General features: G+C 34.1%; 2 protein-coding genes across 3 annotated transcripts in view; one reads left to right on the forward strand and one right to left on the reverse strand.

Annotated features, from left to right (window-relative positions):
• Positions 1 to 2,653: 2,653 nt before the first annotated feature.
• Positions 2,654 to 15,918, reverse strand: part of LOC101895475 (uncharacterized) — an 87,523-nt gene continuing 74,258 nt past the window's right edge. Inside the window, exons 5-7 of the mRNA XM_059122006.1 lie at positions 4,311 to 4,428; positions 3,674 to 3,796; positions 2,654 to 3,578 (exon numbers count right to left, since the gene is read on the reverse strand). Coding sequence (XP_058977989.1) covers positions 3,054 to 3,578; positions 3,674 to 3,796; positions 4,311 to 4,428 — 766 coding nt within the window. The 3' untranslated portion in view covers positions 2,654 to 3,053. The remainder of the gene's footprint in view (positions 3,579 to 3,673; positions 3,797 to 4,310; positions 4,429 to 15,918) is intronic.
• LOC101895307 (protein phosphatase 1H) lies at positions 4,904 to 10,665 on the forward strand. Of its 2 annotated transcripts, none has more exons than XM_005181955.4 (3): positions 4,904 to 6,988; positions 7,061 to 7,777; positions 10,116 to 10,665. In XM_005181955.4, the coding sequence occupies exons 1-3, from the start codon at positions 5,773 to 5,775 to the stop codon at positions 10,193 to 10,195; spliced, it is 2,013 nt and encodes a 670-aa protein (XP_005182012.1). In that variant the 5' UTR covers positions 4,904 to 5,772; the 3' UTR covers positions 10,196 to 10,665. The 2 variants fall into 2 exon arrangements, with proteins under 2 accessions (XP_005182012.1, XP_011291861.1); XM_011293559.3 differs by lacking the exon at positions 10,116 to 10,665 and adding an exon at positions 7,836 to 7,963.

Consider the following 15,918-nt stretch of genomic DNA (forward strand, 5'->3'; position numbering starts at 1 on the left):
TACGATAATTACAGGAAACCCCTACATTTTATAAAAGTAAAACTAAACCAGTTAAAAAGTAACAGTCGGTTTTGCCAACAGATTTATGCCCACATCCAATATTCGATTATTTAAATATATTTTGGCTTATGTTATTAATATTTTCTATGGAGTAGGATCTAAAGGAATGGGCCAATATTGTCCTTTTCGTATCGGACCTAAATAAATATGATATAAATATTATGGTGTACCAGGTTCGGACTTTATTTGAGATAAGTGATAATTTTTAGAAAATGTTAAAATGTGCGCGTGGTACTAGATATAGTCGACCGAAGTGATCCATTTTCATATTTCATCTAATAAAGATAAAAATATTGGCATGGACAAAATTAAAAGAAAATCGAACGTAAATTCTATATTAATTTCAGATTTCTGGATGAGAATCGCTGACTTGTTTCGCAAGTTATGACAGACAAAAGTATTGAAAATTGTGACCCCGTTTGTGGGTGAGTTACCAGAAGGGATTCGCTGGTATATATAATATTCGCAACAGAACTTGTGTTGGCAAAAACATTTGTGTTTGTGAAATTTAAAGGGAGCCGGATGCTTATTTTTATTTTTGTTATTCAAAACTTTGACCCTTTGTGGGCGAAGTACCAGAAGAAATCGTTCGATCTCTGTCATCTTTATAACAGATCTAGAGTTGATGGAAATATTGAGATGTACCAAGTCCGAATGGAATTGGATGTTAATTTCGCGTTTTATGAGCTTCATGAATATTCAAAATTTCGACCCTTTGTGGGGGAGGTACCAGAAGGAGTAGACCGACATGTTCCATCTTAACACCAGACCTTGAGTTAATATAAATATTGAGACGTGTGAAATTTGAAGACAATCGGACTCTTACATCACATTTTATAAGAGTTGTAATTATTCAAAATGTTGGACCTCTATGAAGGAGGTACTTGATGGAGTTGACCGATATTGCCCATTTTCACACCTGACCTAGCACTGACGGAAATATTAGGATTTGCAAATTTGGAGCAGAATCGGATTATCGTTTTTCTTTCTGTACAGAAAATATAATTTTTTGAAAATTTGTGAGGGAGGTACCAGATGAAGTGGACCGATATATTCCATATTAACAACAGATGCTGGGTTTATAAAAATATTGCGATGTGTTAAATTTAAAGGCAATCGGACTCATACATCACATTTTATAGGAGTTGTAATTATTAAAAATGTTGGACCTCTGTGGGGGGGGGTACTTGATGGAGTGGACCGACATTGCCCATTCTCACACCTGACCTAGGTTTAACGCAAATATTAGGGTTTGCAAAGTTGGAGCAAAATCGGCTTATCATTTCTCTTTCTGTGCAGAAAATATTTTTTTATTTATTTATTTTTTTTTTTTTTTGAAAATTTTGGACCGATATTGCCCATCTCCGAACTCATTCTAAGCTTGACAAAGTTATCGTGCGCACCAGCCGGACGGACGGACATCGGTAGATCGACTCCAAATGTTCTGAAACGGATTTGGTCCGAAGAGACCTAGGGTCTAAACCCGGCAAGGCACGTTTTGGCCGTATAAAATGATATATACCCTCTGTAGCCATATGGCTGAGGGTGTAAAAAGAAGACACGTGTATGTGACGTTTTGGAAGTTTACATCGTAAAGTTACCCAAATTGAGGAGAAAAGTTTCCGCCTTTTTGAAATTTTCGGATTAAGTTTGCTTGGAATCAATGCATTTTGCAATGCGAGGTTATTTATGAATGCTATATCCAAATCTCAACCGATTTGAATATAATTTAAGTTACCCAAATTGAGGAGAAAAGTTTCCGCCTTTTTGAAATTTTCGGATTAAGTTTGCTTGGAATCAATGCATTTTGCAATGCGAGGTTATTTATGAATGCTATATCCAAATACCAACCAATTTGAATATAATTTGGCAAATTTTTGTACCGAATTCCGTCACTCATCCCAAATTTTATATATAATTTGGCAAATGTATTAAATTAAATTCTGTTACTTATTCCAAATTTGAAGTCTGTATCTTTAAACGATCCAAAGATATGTGCAAAAAAAATCTAATTTTTTTGGAGGTACCTCTGATTCTGATGCATATCTCCAGTCCCAAGTTGAATTTAAAAAACAAATGATGTAGCCCATGTTACTTTCAGGTGATGCTCTAGTATATTTTTGGAAATTTGCAGGAAATTTCCTTTTTCGGAAAGAATAATAAAAAAAATGTTTACATTTTACACCAAAAAGGTCATTTTGAAGAATACCGAAGAATATCTGTGCAATACAATTTCAACGTTTCCTGAGACCAACAGTAACCCTTCACCCAACTACAAATTAAGTAACATTTAGTGAGCCTATACAAAATAATCTACATCCCTCCATCCTAGACAACAAATTAACAAAGCGCATCACCAGAAATGACGCCTCTTGGAGTTCGTTAGAAGAGCATCTATCTCGGAACTATTCATCCGCTTTTGTTTGGAAAGGTAATCCAAATTAAAACTTTTTTTTAAAAAATTCCCCTGAAATGACTTATTGTAAGCAATTGTGGGATTTCCTTTGCCTAATAGGTAACATCTAATGAACTTCAATTAAATGTTATATAATTAATTTTTTTAAAAATATCCAAAAAATAAATAAACAACTCCTTCTGTTATTGGATTATATTTTTCATTTATTTGTAAAATACATTTTAATTTAAATATACATCGTTGTTTATGTTTAGTATTTAAATATTAATATTTTTATATATCAGTGTAGAGTATAGTATAGTAAATATGTATATAGAAACACATATTTCAATATATGTCCGCATAGTGTAAGTATGAATAATATAAGGTTATAAAAAATATATATCCTTGATAAATCTTGAATAGATTAGTTTTGTTTGTATTTTTTTCTGTTGATGTTGAAAACTTAAAACACTATATACAATAGATAGACAGATATGGTGAGATTATATATAAGATTTTCTTTTTTTTTTTTTTCCTATATAAGTAGCTAATAACTAAATACACTAACAAAATTGAGGAGGAACATCCCCAAAATTTACATAACAACATCCCGACAAACTATTTTCGTTTTTGATGATGCTCTCGACGGACCATTACCATTCATCATTGTCGTCGATTGACCATATGTATCACTAGCACCAGACGACGAAGAATAATCGACATGGCCAACATGCGTCTGTTGCTCTTGTCTAGCCAAAAAATTATCAGCTATAGCACGATCCAAACCGGTATATTGAAATGATGGATTACCATCAATGACATCGGCATCAGATTTACGACGTTGACGACGATTTGCATCGGATTTACCAGAACGCAAAAGTTGTGCGGCGGCACGACGTTTTTTACGAGCATCAACAGATTTCGTGCTACGTTGGGTGCGATAGGTTCCGGTCATACTGGCTGCTGGCATGCTAGCGGCATAAAGCGCCTGTGGTGGTGGTCCATAGATGACGGGCATCGAAGCAGTTCTCATCATGGGTAAAGTCATACCACCACGATATGCTGCAGGGGGCATTGCAGGTGGTGCTAGCATTGGTTGTGGTACCATTGATGGCGTTAACTTTGGTTCGGGAAGAATAATAAATGAAAATAAATTGAAATTAGTTTTGTGATCAATTTTGAAATTTATTTTGTATATCAATTTAATTGTCTTACGTTTCCAGTGGCTGGTATAAGCATAACAGGTCTACCATTTGGTGCCATTTTGGGCTTTGATGCACCCATATTTGCGGTTTGTGCAGCATACATCCATAGGGCGGCCAATTTATCATTGTTTTCCTGAAAATAAGTAAAAATATATGAAAACGTGCAAATATTGACATGAAATAAATAATATTGGAAAGGTGAAAAAATATATTTAAAGCCTGTGATTTTTTCTGCATTGTTCTATTTTATAAAGTCAACGGTTATTATTCCTAGTGGTCCAACAACAAATATACTTAAAATCCACTATTAACTGGATTCACAACTATCACTCCGATATTCCATCTAAAACAGTTATTAAGTAATCCTTGATTATGTCCTTAATGACCTATCAAAAATTCTTAAAAAACGCGATTATCTCTTCCTAAGTCCATTTGAAAATATCCTATAAACTAACGATTATCTCCCTGAAAGTTTATCAAAGTAGGCCTAAAGACCACAATAATATATTTTCGTTTTGGGATATAATTCAGCCCATGTCCGGAATATTTCCAATATTTCAAGGATAACAGAGAGTAGCGCCAACCGTGTTACACATCAAATAGAAGTCCAGATACTCTCACACACATGATATACATTAGGTCTTTACCTTCTCACTTCCAGCCATTGACATTGCCTTCATGTATTGATCTACTTTCTCTGGGTCCAGGGCCAAACCATTTGCATTTGTCTTAATAATAATATCCTGTAATTCAGCGGTTTTAGATCTGAAAATAAAGAGAGACATTAAAGAATTTTAATTTAATAGTTTACATAAATAAAGAACAAATTTTATTCTTCATGAATTAAATAAATAACGTTTATTCTTAATAATATTATAATTTGCACAACCTTGCGTTACTTTGCTTCACTAACTGCAGTGTTTTTCTGTGTCAAGAGAACGCAGCTGCAATAAAATTGTACTCTCCCTCTGTGAGCACTGATGAATGAACAAAGCATAACAAGTAGGGATGTGTAGTTGCTGTTTAGCTCTATCTACATTTGAATAGCAAGTTTTTAAGAAATTAGTGAATATCAGTTTATATTTTTTTCGGAAGGAGAGATTACAGCTAAGTTTTCTTTTGTCCCAAAGCATTGCATGCGCGGCAATTTCATCTTCACAAAAGTTGACATCACAACATCGATTTCATAAATTTATCGATTTTAACTATCGATTCACCAATAAGCCAAAAGTCGACTTATTTAACCCTAAATTACGAAGTTAACAGACAGACAGAACGGAAAAGTTAGGAAAAAAATAAATTTTTTAATATAAAAATGTGTTTATCAGATTAAAATAAATTATTTATAGAATTAAGCAACAGCACTAAATTTATTGATAAAAATCTCACATGAAACGCTAGAACATGTAAATATAAAGAGAAAATATTGATTTTCGTGGCCGTCAACAAAAAGAAAACAACAACAAGACAAGATTGAAAGAAAAATATTTTCTAATTGGAATTTGAAGTGAAAACCCTCTTTAAAAATTATTAAATGCAAACTAAATATTAACTTTGAACAACAATATATGCAAAATTGTTTACGTGGCCTGGCCAGTGAAATAACAATAAGTGGGAAATAAATGATAAAAATCCTATTCGAGGTGTCTGTGACTAAAGCCAAGAACAAAAACAACAACGTTGACAACAGCACAGCGACGACGACGACCACGAAGTTTTGTAGTAGCGGTTCGCATTCCTCCCCTCCGTGCAACGTCAAGCAGCATAAACCCGTACCATTCTTGTTATTTTCATACGGTTGGTTGTTAAAAGCTGCCGCAGCGCCAATACACGATACGTCATTTTTCACACCACCAGTTCAGTTCACAGCTAGTCAATGGTCGTCGATTGGTTGTTAGCCAGTGGATGAAGCAGCAGCAGCAAAACAAGGTTCTGTATTGACGACGATGATGATGTTTTGGTGATTGGCAACAAAGAAGAAATAGAAAGAAAAATCAAAACAAAGAAATCGAAAACACACGATTGACATCTGTTTTGTGTGGTGTTTGGAGAAAGAGTCTCATCATCATTATCGCCGTCGTAGTAGTTCAGTAATTTTTTTCCTTCATCATGTTTGCCAACATTAAAAGTCGTTTTTTGGCAACGGTCATAGCTCCGGATATGCCGGCATTACCCTCCACCAGCCATGAACATTTGGTTAGGGGTAGTTCAGCATATCATCAACGTATGCTACACCAACAGCAGTTACAGGACAAATTTGCCTACTCCCGCCCACCCTTCCTGCAGCTTTTAACAGCCGATGAGTTGAAGGCCTCAGCTGATCACAATGTGCGACCGATTATTGTGCCCCGAGACATCAGCATATTACCGTGGGGCACAGGATATGCGGAATGTGTGAATTCTGGTAAATCAGAATGGAATGAGGATCAAGGAGCCTTTTGTCGACAAATTTTATCCGATCCCACCCATCAATACCCGGACTTGCCCTACACCTATTTTGGTATATTTGATGGCCATGCCGGCTATGGTGCAGCCTTGGCCGCCTCCCACCAGTTTCATCACATTTTACATGAAAAATTGGTGGATTGTATTGAGCTGTTGTTGCCACGTGAGGGCATGGAAGACCCAAAAGTAAATTCTACATCGCAATCGGTGAATTCTTTTCCCCACCCTAGCCATTTTCAGAGGTCTGTCTCTAAGGATGAACTTATTATGGGTGCCCTGGAGTCGGCGTTTGTACACATGGATTCATTAATAGCCCAGGACCGTGACCGTTATCGCGATGCCGGCGGTTGTACAGCTTGTGTTTCCCTCTTCATAAATGGCAAAATGTATGTAGCAAATGCAGGCGACAGTCGAGCTGTATTGTGCCAGCGCAAGGTGTTGCCCAAAGAAGAGATGTCTGCCCAGCCCGACGGTTCGGAGGGAGCTTTTCCAGTGCCGTTTTCTTTTGATCACACACCTGAGACGGAAAGAACACGTCTCCTGGGAGTTGCTCAATACAAACCACATTTAATGGGTAAATTCTATACTGCCATGGAGTATGCCAAACGCCCACATGAACGTGATTTGGGTCAGCGAATACTATGCCGGCAGGGTACAATGAAGGGATGGACATATAAGACATTGACACGAGATGATTTAAAAATGCCAGTGGTAACAGGAGAGGGTAAGCGTTCACGGCTTTTGGGAACGTTGGGTGTAACCAGAGGATTTGGTGATCATGATTTATTGGCCATTGCCACGGGAACACTGATAAAACCATTCCTTACTGCACAGCCAGAAGTTTTGTTTAGAGATCTCACAAAAATTGTAACCATTCCAGGTATGTAATTCACGTTAATAGAGCATACTTTTAGGATTATGTTATTTGTTTGATATCCCTTTTCCATTGCAGAAGAACAAAACGAAGATGGTGATTACGGCATTTTGGTTATGGCCACTGATGGCCTATGGGACGTTTCCGAAAATGAAGCTGTGGCTCGCACGGTTTTCCAAACTCTACACAAATATCCAACCGAAAAACATCGCTATACAATGGTTGCTCAAGAATTGGTGGCAAAGGCACGTGGCAAAATCAATGATTATGGCCACTGGCGTTTGGCCGATAGCAAAGCAGCAGCCACGGTTGATGATATATCTGTGATTGTGATACCCGTCTATCAGTATTATAAGGAACACATAGAATGGGAACAAAAATGCTTAAGAGAATATCGCGAACGTTTGGAACGTGAGAGAACCGCTGCAGCACAAGCCGTCGAAGCCAAGGAGGACAGCACATCAACGAATGAACAAATTACAAGTTTGGTAAACGGTATAAAAGAAATGGCCCAAGTTGAAATAGAACCGGTACTTAATGAGGAGGATAATGAAAAAGAAAGTGCTGCTGTGACCCAGGGCACAGTTGGAAAAATACAAAGTTTCATAGAAAAAGAACAACAAAGCACAATAGAAAATCAGACAACAAAGGCTGTGGAACTAGACAAAGACGATAAGCATCAGCCAGAAGAAGAATCAACAACGGTGGAGGCGACGAATGACAGTACACCAGAGAACAAAGAGGAAAAGCAACAGAAGATTAACAATAATAATGAATCAACACAAGATCAAGGAGGTAAATATAAAATGATTTTTTGAAACTATGTATTTCAAAATGTTTTTAAATATTTTAGAGAAAGCAAATTCTTGTTCAAATACCAAAGCAAAAATGCATGACTCGGAATGCTAAATTTGAAATTGCACAAGTTGTTTAATAATGATCTCGATATAAATAAACGAACAAATTGCTCACTATCAACAATCGAATGTCTTATCATAAGAGATAAACTGATGAAAAACTTTGTAGTCATAATATGGAAATGTATTCTATGTAATTGAACACTGATGTGTATGAAATTGATTTGATATCGCCACATGAACTAAGAAGAAAATGAAGGGGTTTACTTTCGGTACAATATTCCATAAAGAAGACTTCCAAAATAAACAGCTATTGATTGCTGTGTTCCTTCAATGAAATCTTGTTAAAGTCCAAATTATTAAAGCTGCGAAGTAAAATATTACAAATATTATAATTTTTAAATGTTTATTAAGCCGAAATATGCATTGGAAAGTTAATATTATGCCCCTCATTTAATGAATTTGAAATTAGCCAAATCATCTTAAATGTCAGTAGCCCCTTCCGCACAAAAAAGTAACTTTCAGGACACCTTACTATTCAGGGAACCTAACCATTTTCAATTTTTGAATGGACTAGAAGGATTATAATTGTAATTGTTTAACTGTTTGGATCTAATGCAGTCAGGTACTCCAGGGAAAGTTTTTTTATATACCATGGGGAGAACACTACACCAGAGCTGTGTGGTTTATACAAGGTGTTCTTATCTGTACACTAACAACATTGTTCCTACTTCTCACTAACAACATTGTTCCTACTTCCCAACGGCGTGATATGATGTCTTATCCCCTCCTTCACTTTGTCACTGTGAAATATTCATTGGAGGAACCATAAATAATTAAATAAAGACTTCGGGGAGCATAGCTAATGGAATTCGGACACGTCGACAGGTTGTGGATAGCGGAAAATCAAGTAGGACAGTTGGGAATTGAATAAACAGTCGCTTCCATGATACCTAGACGTTTTAGGTTAAGTTACCGAGTTCTTACGATGGTACGAAGCCTATGACAAGGTCGACTTCTGCTACCACCAGCAGGACGAAGCGAACCCCAAGCTTGAAAAAGACAATGATCTTACTCTTAACCTTGGTAGCGACAGCTTTAAACGACTACAATAAACAATCCGTCAAACCATTGTGGATATGGGAAAGAAGACAAAAATGTCCTGTTCCATTGAAAGATAGATGATTTAAACGACATTATTCACCGGATGTGTTTCAAATTTGGTATTTAAAGTTCGAAATGGATACTACAGTCTATGAAAAATAGTTTGTGCAGGTTCACGTCTTCGTATAGCCCCCCTATATTGGTATCTCCCTATATTCGGTATTTTTATGATTTTATAGACATTACTCACTCATCAAATTGTCTGTGCAGGTCCGGTTCTTGGTATACTCCCATATAATGGTATCTCCCTATATTCGATATTTTGATGATTATAGCGGCATTATTATCCGGAATTGTTTCAAATTTGCTATTTGAAGTTCGTAATGGATACTACAGCCTAAGACAAAAAATTATCTGTGCCGGACCACGTTTAGGTATAGCTATAGCTACATATTCATCGATTTTTTTTCTAGTTTCGCATTTGAATATTGTATTGGCTTATGATAAAGTTGCCTATGCAGGTCCACGTCGTCGTATATGTAGACCCTTATATAACGGCTACATTCAATATTTTTAAGATTTTCAAAGAATTTCTAACGAATTTTTTTTTTTTTTTTTTTTTTTGAAAATTTCCAAATACTTTCCAAATTGTGGAGAGTATTCAAAGCTCGGTCCGGCCGAACTAATAGCTTTTTTTACCTGTTTAAGACTTAAAGTGTATACATTCGTCATTGTTAGAAGTGCTGAAGGTGGTACATATGTTTAGCATTTTTTGCTGGGCAGAAAAAAAAAATTGAAAATAAGAGTTTCGCCTCAAAATATGTGGGATTATCGATCGATTGAAAGGTTCTTGAGATGTTGCATGTCCAACAAATATTTTTTTATATTCTTTCAAAAATTTGCAGTGTTTCTTCCTGACTTTCTTCTGAATTATTCTTTGCCTTGAGAAATCCAATGGCGGTTTTTGCTGCATTGCGTATGACACTGTTTCTCTTAGAACAAGTACATGATCTTGGATAAATGAGAAAAACACCACTTTGTTCTCCGTTGTCCATTTCAACTTCCTTTGCCTTGGTCAAATAACAATTTTATTAAATTATTAAATTAAATGTTTCTTAATTCTGACTTAATTTCAAATATAGTTAATAATTTTCATATTTTCCCCATTTCAGATACCTCCTCACCAGAGAAGAACGTCACGTCGCCATCAAAATCAAAGCAACGTAAAAATCAACGTAAAGATAAGCGTTAAAAATATAAATTCATTGCGAAAAAATAAACCATTAGAAGTTAAATATTAGTTTAGCCGTGTAGACCAACAAAGATTATATTCATACATAACGCAAGGACAGCAAAGTGGTTTTTTCAAAGTGCCGTCAATAAATGATACTATTTAAACTATTAATTATTTAAACCTTTTGTGTTTCTATGTACATTTATTTTGCCTTTGTATTTTTATTTTAGCCATTACAACTATTATTATTAATTATTATTAGCCTATATAAAATGTAATATGTTTAAATTATCAAAGGACTTCTTGACTTTCCATGATAACGCAAACTAATGACTACAAACAAATAGCAAATTCCAGTTTTAAAAATAATACTAGCTACCATAATTTATATATATTTTTTATTAATTTATTGCAAGAGAAAATGATAAACCACACAAAACTTTTCCATAAAAAAATTAATATTGCGGTTTTCATTTTGAAAAAGAAAAGCAAATTATAATCTGCATTCAGCCCTCAACCTCAAGCCAAAATTAACTCAAAACAAAAACAGAAATGCTGCTATTGTTTATTTTACTTAGACATTCTGTAAAATGTATTTGCATTAACACACACCCATATATATTTAAATATACAACATTTATAAACCCAATAAAGGACACAAATACATTCAAAACCTACAAGAGCAAGAAAATGTGAGTGAAAAAATAAAAAAAATTCTTTTCTTAGAAAACTGGCAACCAAAATCAATTAATAAAAATATTTTGCAATAAATTTAGAATTATAAAACACTCAACATAAATCTTTAAAACAAAGAATACAAAAAAACCCAATGTATTTAAAATATATACATAAATAAATATTTAATCTAATATTGTTTATACAAAAAAAAACAAACAGCAAATATTGAAATAAAAACTTAGTTTTAATAAAACAAGAACAACAAGAACAAACAAAAATAAAACTTATAATTTGCATAAAATTCCAAAAAAAACCAACTGTGCTGAATGCATACTCTGTTTATTTTCCCTGTACAGATAAGCGATAGGTAGGTAGGTACAATTTCCAATAGCTACAAAGCTTATCAGTTTTGTGGTGGTAAACATTTGTCAACCCATTTCTATTTGCCTTCTGCCTTCGTCGTCATTACACATTAGACTGTAATTATCAGCAATTTTAGTAATTCATGTGAAATCGAACAACATAGCCTTATTGGAATTTCCTGTATTGCGAGTGAGATATGAAATTGATATTGCACCGAAAAAAAAAACAATAAATGGGATAGTTAGTCTATTCAATAAAGATTGTGATAACCTACTTACAATTTCACCTGTAATCAATATTAAGCCAATGTGTGACGTATGCAGAGCAAAACCAATTTTTGGTTTTGATAGCAGTTATCAAAAAAAATAACGAAAGGTCATCAAAAGTCGTAAGGGCCGACTACATGATGCCCTACACCACTATGCATATTAAGTGGAGTCACCCGTATGGAAGCTATGGCTATATCTGAACCGATTTTCAGCAAATTTGAAGTGTTTTCTTGTATGCTGAATTCAGTCGGGTGTGCCGAAATGTATCCTATTAGGACGAATAATACACATATGGCGCATAATAAAATTGAATTCGGAGCTAAAATTTGGACCGTCTTTTGGACCAAACGAAGGATTTGTGGAAATAATTATCTCAATCGAACCATAAATGTGACCTGATCTTTATTTACAAGTAATAAGTAAAAAAGCTGTAAGTTCGGCCGGGCTGAACTTTGAATACCCTCCACCATTTGGAACAAATTTGGTAATTTTCAAAAAAACAAAAAAAAATATCTGTTAAAATTTTAATAATACTGAATGTAGCCGTATATTAGGGTCTATACGAGGACGTGGACCTGCATAGGCAACTTTTGTCATTATCATTACAATATTCAAAAGCGAAACTAAAAAAAAAATCTATTCATAATCTAGCTAAAATCATCAAAATACCGAATAGAGGGAGTTACCATGGAAGTTATTAAACGTGGACCTGCGCAGACAATTTTCTGTCATAGGCATATTATCCAATACGAACTTTAAATACTAAATTTGAAAAAAATGCTGGTTAATAATGTCGCTAAGATCATCAAACTACAGAATATCGGGAGGTACAGTTATATGGGGGCTATACGAAGACGTGAACCTGCACAAACATTTTTCTGCCATAGGATGTAGTATCTATTACGAACTTCAAATGCGAAATTTGAAACAATTCCGGTAAAAATTGCCGCTAAAATCATCAAAATACCGAATATCGGAGGTACCGCTATATGGGGGCTATACGAAGACATGGACCTACATGTTCCATTTTCTGTCTTAGGCTGTAGTATCCATTACGAACTTTAAATACCAAATTTGAAACAATTCCGGTAAATAATGTCTCTAAAATCTTCAAAATACCGAATATCGGGAGGTACCATTATATGGGGACTATACCAAAACGTGGACCTACATGGCCCATTTTCAATACCAAAAGTCCTGCAGACATAACATACATTTGAGTAAAATGTTATCAATCTACTTCAATTCGTTCGGAAGCTAGAGTAATTTCCACAGACGGACGGACATTGATAAATCGACATAGAATTTTATGCTGATCAAGAATATATATACTTTGTGGGATCTAAAATGTATATTTCGAGGTGTTACGGAATGACAAAGTTAATATACCCTCCATACTATGGTGGAGGGTATAAATATGTGATTCTATGAAGACCGTCAAAAGGTACTGTGATTCTATTTCGTTTCCTTCTGCATGTTTTCAACAAATACAAAAAGACCACAGTGTGGCGTAGGGTATTTAAAATAGGGAACAGGTGATGATTTGGTGCCACTCTTAAATAAAATTTGTTATTGCTCTGACGATTTTGAAAAACCATACTCTCCCCAAAAATCAAATGAACATAATTTTTATATTTTTTTATTTTCAATTTTTAAAATAATTTTCATTTTGTTTTTTTTATTCTGTTATTTAAATATAATACATAATTTGTTTTATTAAATTCTCATTTTTATTATAATCAATAATATATATTTTCATAGGCTACATAGAAATTATTTGAATGTTTTTTTTTAATTTTGTAATTAGTTACCATTGGAATTTTGTAAAAAAACCTAAATGCAGAGAAATATTTTGTAGCTAAAAAATATAAAATTAAAAAAGAAAACGAATACAGTCTATAGAAATTTTGCTGAATAATCAAAATTTTAAATGGAAATGGTTTTTTACGTGGAATACTGAAAACAAATAGGTAAGTGGGAGTCTGAAGCTAAGATTGGGAGGATGAAATGGAATTCAAAATGTGATATACAATTTTTTCTTTACAATAAAATTCAATGAATTAATTTTTTTGGTAGCTTTGAAGATATGGACCATGCATATTTGGGTAATACGGCCCTACAAAAAATTTTACCATAGAGGGGAAGGTGGACATTTTTGTAAGGTGGGTGGGGTATTAGGTAGGCCTGGTTAAAGATAGGTCCAGTATTATATTTTCTGATTAATGAATAGAATATTAATATCCCCTTAAAAGGGAGTCTTTATGTTCGACATTTTCGTCTGAAAGTGTAGATAAGATCTAAATGGGGTTCTGTTTTATACTGTCGTTCCACAATTCTTTACAAAGGAAGTATTATTGACATGTTCTTGATATTTGAACTTATACTTCGTTTAAACGGCATCGTAACTTGTCCGCGAACCAAGGCCGGGAACAATAGAGTCTTGGGGATATTGTGTTAACTTTACTCGGAGATAGCTGTGGTCTGCCCATACGAACATGAACATGCTTTCGAATGTGAATCAGCATCAAATTTACAAAAAATCTGATTTACATCAGAGGATCCCCGGCAAGTGTTCGGGTTTAATAATGCATTCCCATAATGGACCATTTTCAACCTGTTTGGGTTTTTATAAAAAATCGGGTCCAAAAATACATAGCTCAAGATGGCCCGTCCCCTAAAAAAAAAATCTTCTGGAATCAGGGTACCTACACAAAAAACGCTAAAAATTCCGAAAGTTTTTACTAGAGTTGTTCCTGGACCTAGGAAGACAATGTTTTAAACCCAGTGGTAGAAGCCATCACGAAGTACGAATACCAAAATTAAAACAAATTCGATAGACAATGTGATTAAAGTGGTCAAAATACCGTATATTCGAAGGTTACGCTATATGGGGCTATAGGAAAACGTAGCTCTATATAGAAATTTAATGACACAGGCGGGAGAACCAATAACGAACCCATGGTACTGAATTCTAAACAAGCATTGCAAAAACTACCAATGGATCCAGAAAAGTCACAGTTTGATGCGATTTATGCGCTGGTGGCATCATTAGACAATACTTCTTTAAAGATGCTGCGAATCGTAACGTAAATGAAAAAGCTCCCCCCTCCGTGAGATGATATCCATTTTTTGCCTAATATGTAATAACTTGACTTCAATGATATGTGGTTTCAACAAGACGGTGCCACATAGCACGCACGCATAACAAGGGACTTATGAAGGGGCGAGTTCGGTGAAAAATTGGGCTATGGGGGCTATGTTAAATATCGTTTCGAGCCCGCAAAATTTAAGCATTTCTTTTCGTCAGATACCGACTGAACGTAAAGAGTATGCCAAAATTGGAGTTAGCGCTTGGACTATTTAAGGTGCAGTCGTGGTCTTCGTTTGCTTGAAATAAACTTCAAACTTTAAAATTTATGGAACGTACTATCAATTCAAATAGACTCCATGCATTATTCCAATTTTTTTAATCGTTAAATTCATATAGGCGTTTAAATGGACCACATGCACAGATAAACGTACCACTAATTCAGTAATGCAGAGGATAGCCTGTCTCATTGTGTAAGACGTTAAAAGATTTATTTTTTTTAGAGTTTTAATGCCTTTAGACTATTTTTTGGGATATGTTAAAGCTCATGTCTATACAGATGAACCAGATCAGATATCAGCCAAAATATTGTAAAAAGTGTGCAAAATTGGAATTAGCGAATTAACCATTTAAGGTGCAGTTGCGGTCTTCATTTGCTTGAAATAATCTCCAAAATATAAATTATGCGGACCGTGCTATCAATTTAAATAGATTCCATGTATTATTCTGAATTTTTTTTTCTTTGAAAAAATTACTGTAGCTCTTAAAAAATCACCCATTGCTTAGTCATTAAATTCATGTAGGCATTTACATAGACCGCATACAGAAATAAACAATACGATGTAGAATAGCATTCAGTTACGCAAAATATAGGGATTAAAAATCAGAGTGTGAGACATTAAAAGATTGTATTTTGCTTTGGATTTTCCTAAATTAATTAACAACATTTTATTAAAATTTTATTTAATTATTTAAAAAAAAAATATTGGAATACACATATTTTAAATGTTGTCTATATAAAATGTATTTACCTTTTTATTTATTTTATTAAGTTATAAATGTAAATATTATTTCGTTCTTTTTATATAATTTCAATAATGTTGTATACTTTTATTTATATGCATTGTTTGCGTTTTTTTTTTGTTGTTTGCTATTAGGGATAAAACTGTGTCAGCAATAATTAACATTTTTTCATTTTCTTTTTATATATTTTATTAGTTTTCTTTTAATGTGGGGGGTAGGGGGACAATTGGTTTGGATTGTTAATATATATTTATTTAATTATTTATTTTAACTAAATTCTTTATTTTGTTTATGGAAATATATTTAAATATATAATTTTG

This window comes from Musca domestica, unplaced genomic scaffold, assembly GCF_030504385.1.
Source record: "Musca domestica strain aabys unplaced genomic scaffold, Musca_domestica.polishedcontigs.V.1.1 2, whole genome shotgun sequence".
NCBI classification, from domain to species: Eukaryota; Metazoa; Arthropoda; class Insecta; order Diptera; family Muscidae; genus Musca; species Musca domestica.

Bases quoted from the DNA above. Each gene is read 5' to 3' on its own strand.
- LOC101895307 (XM_005181955.4), top strand. From the start codon at position 5,773: ATGTTTGCCAACATTAAAAGTCGTTTTTTGGCAACGGTCATAGCTCCG. The intron at 6,989-7,060 runs GTATGTAATTCA...TTTCCATTGCAG, and splicing joins AAAAATTGTAACCATTCCAG to AAGAACAAAACGAAGATGGT. The intron at 7,778-10,115 runs GTAAATATAAAA...TCCCCATTTCAG, and splicing joins ATCAACACAAGATCAAGGAG to ATACCTCCTCACCAGAGAAG.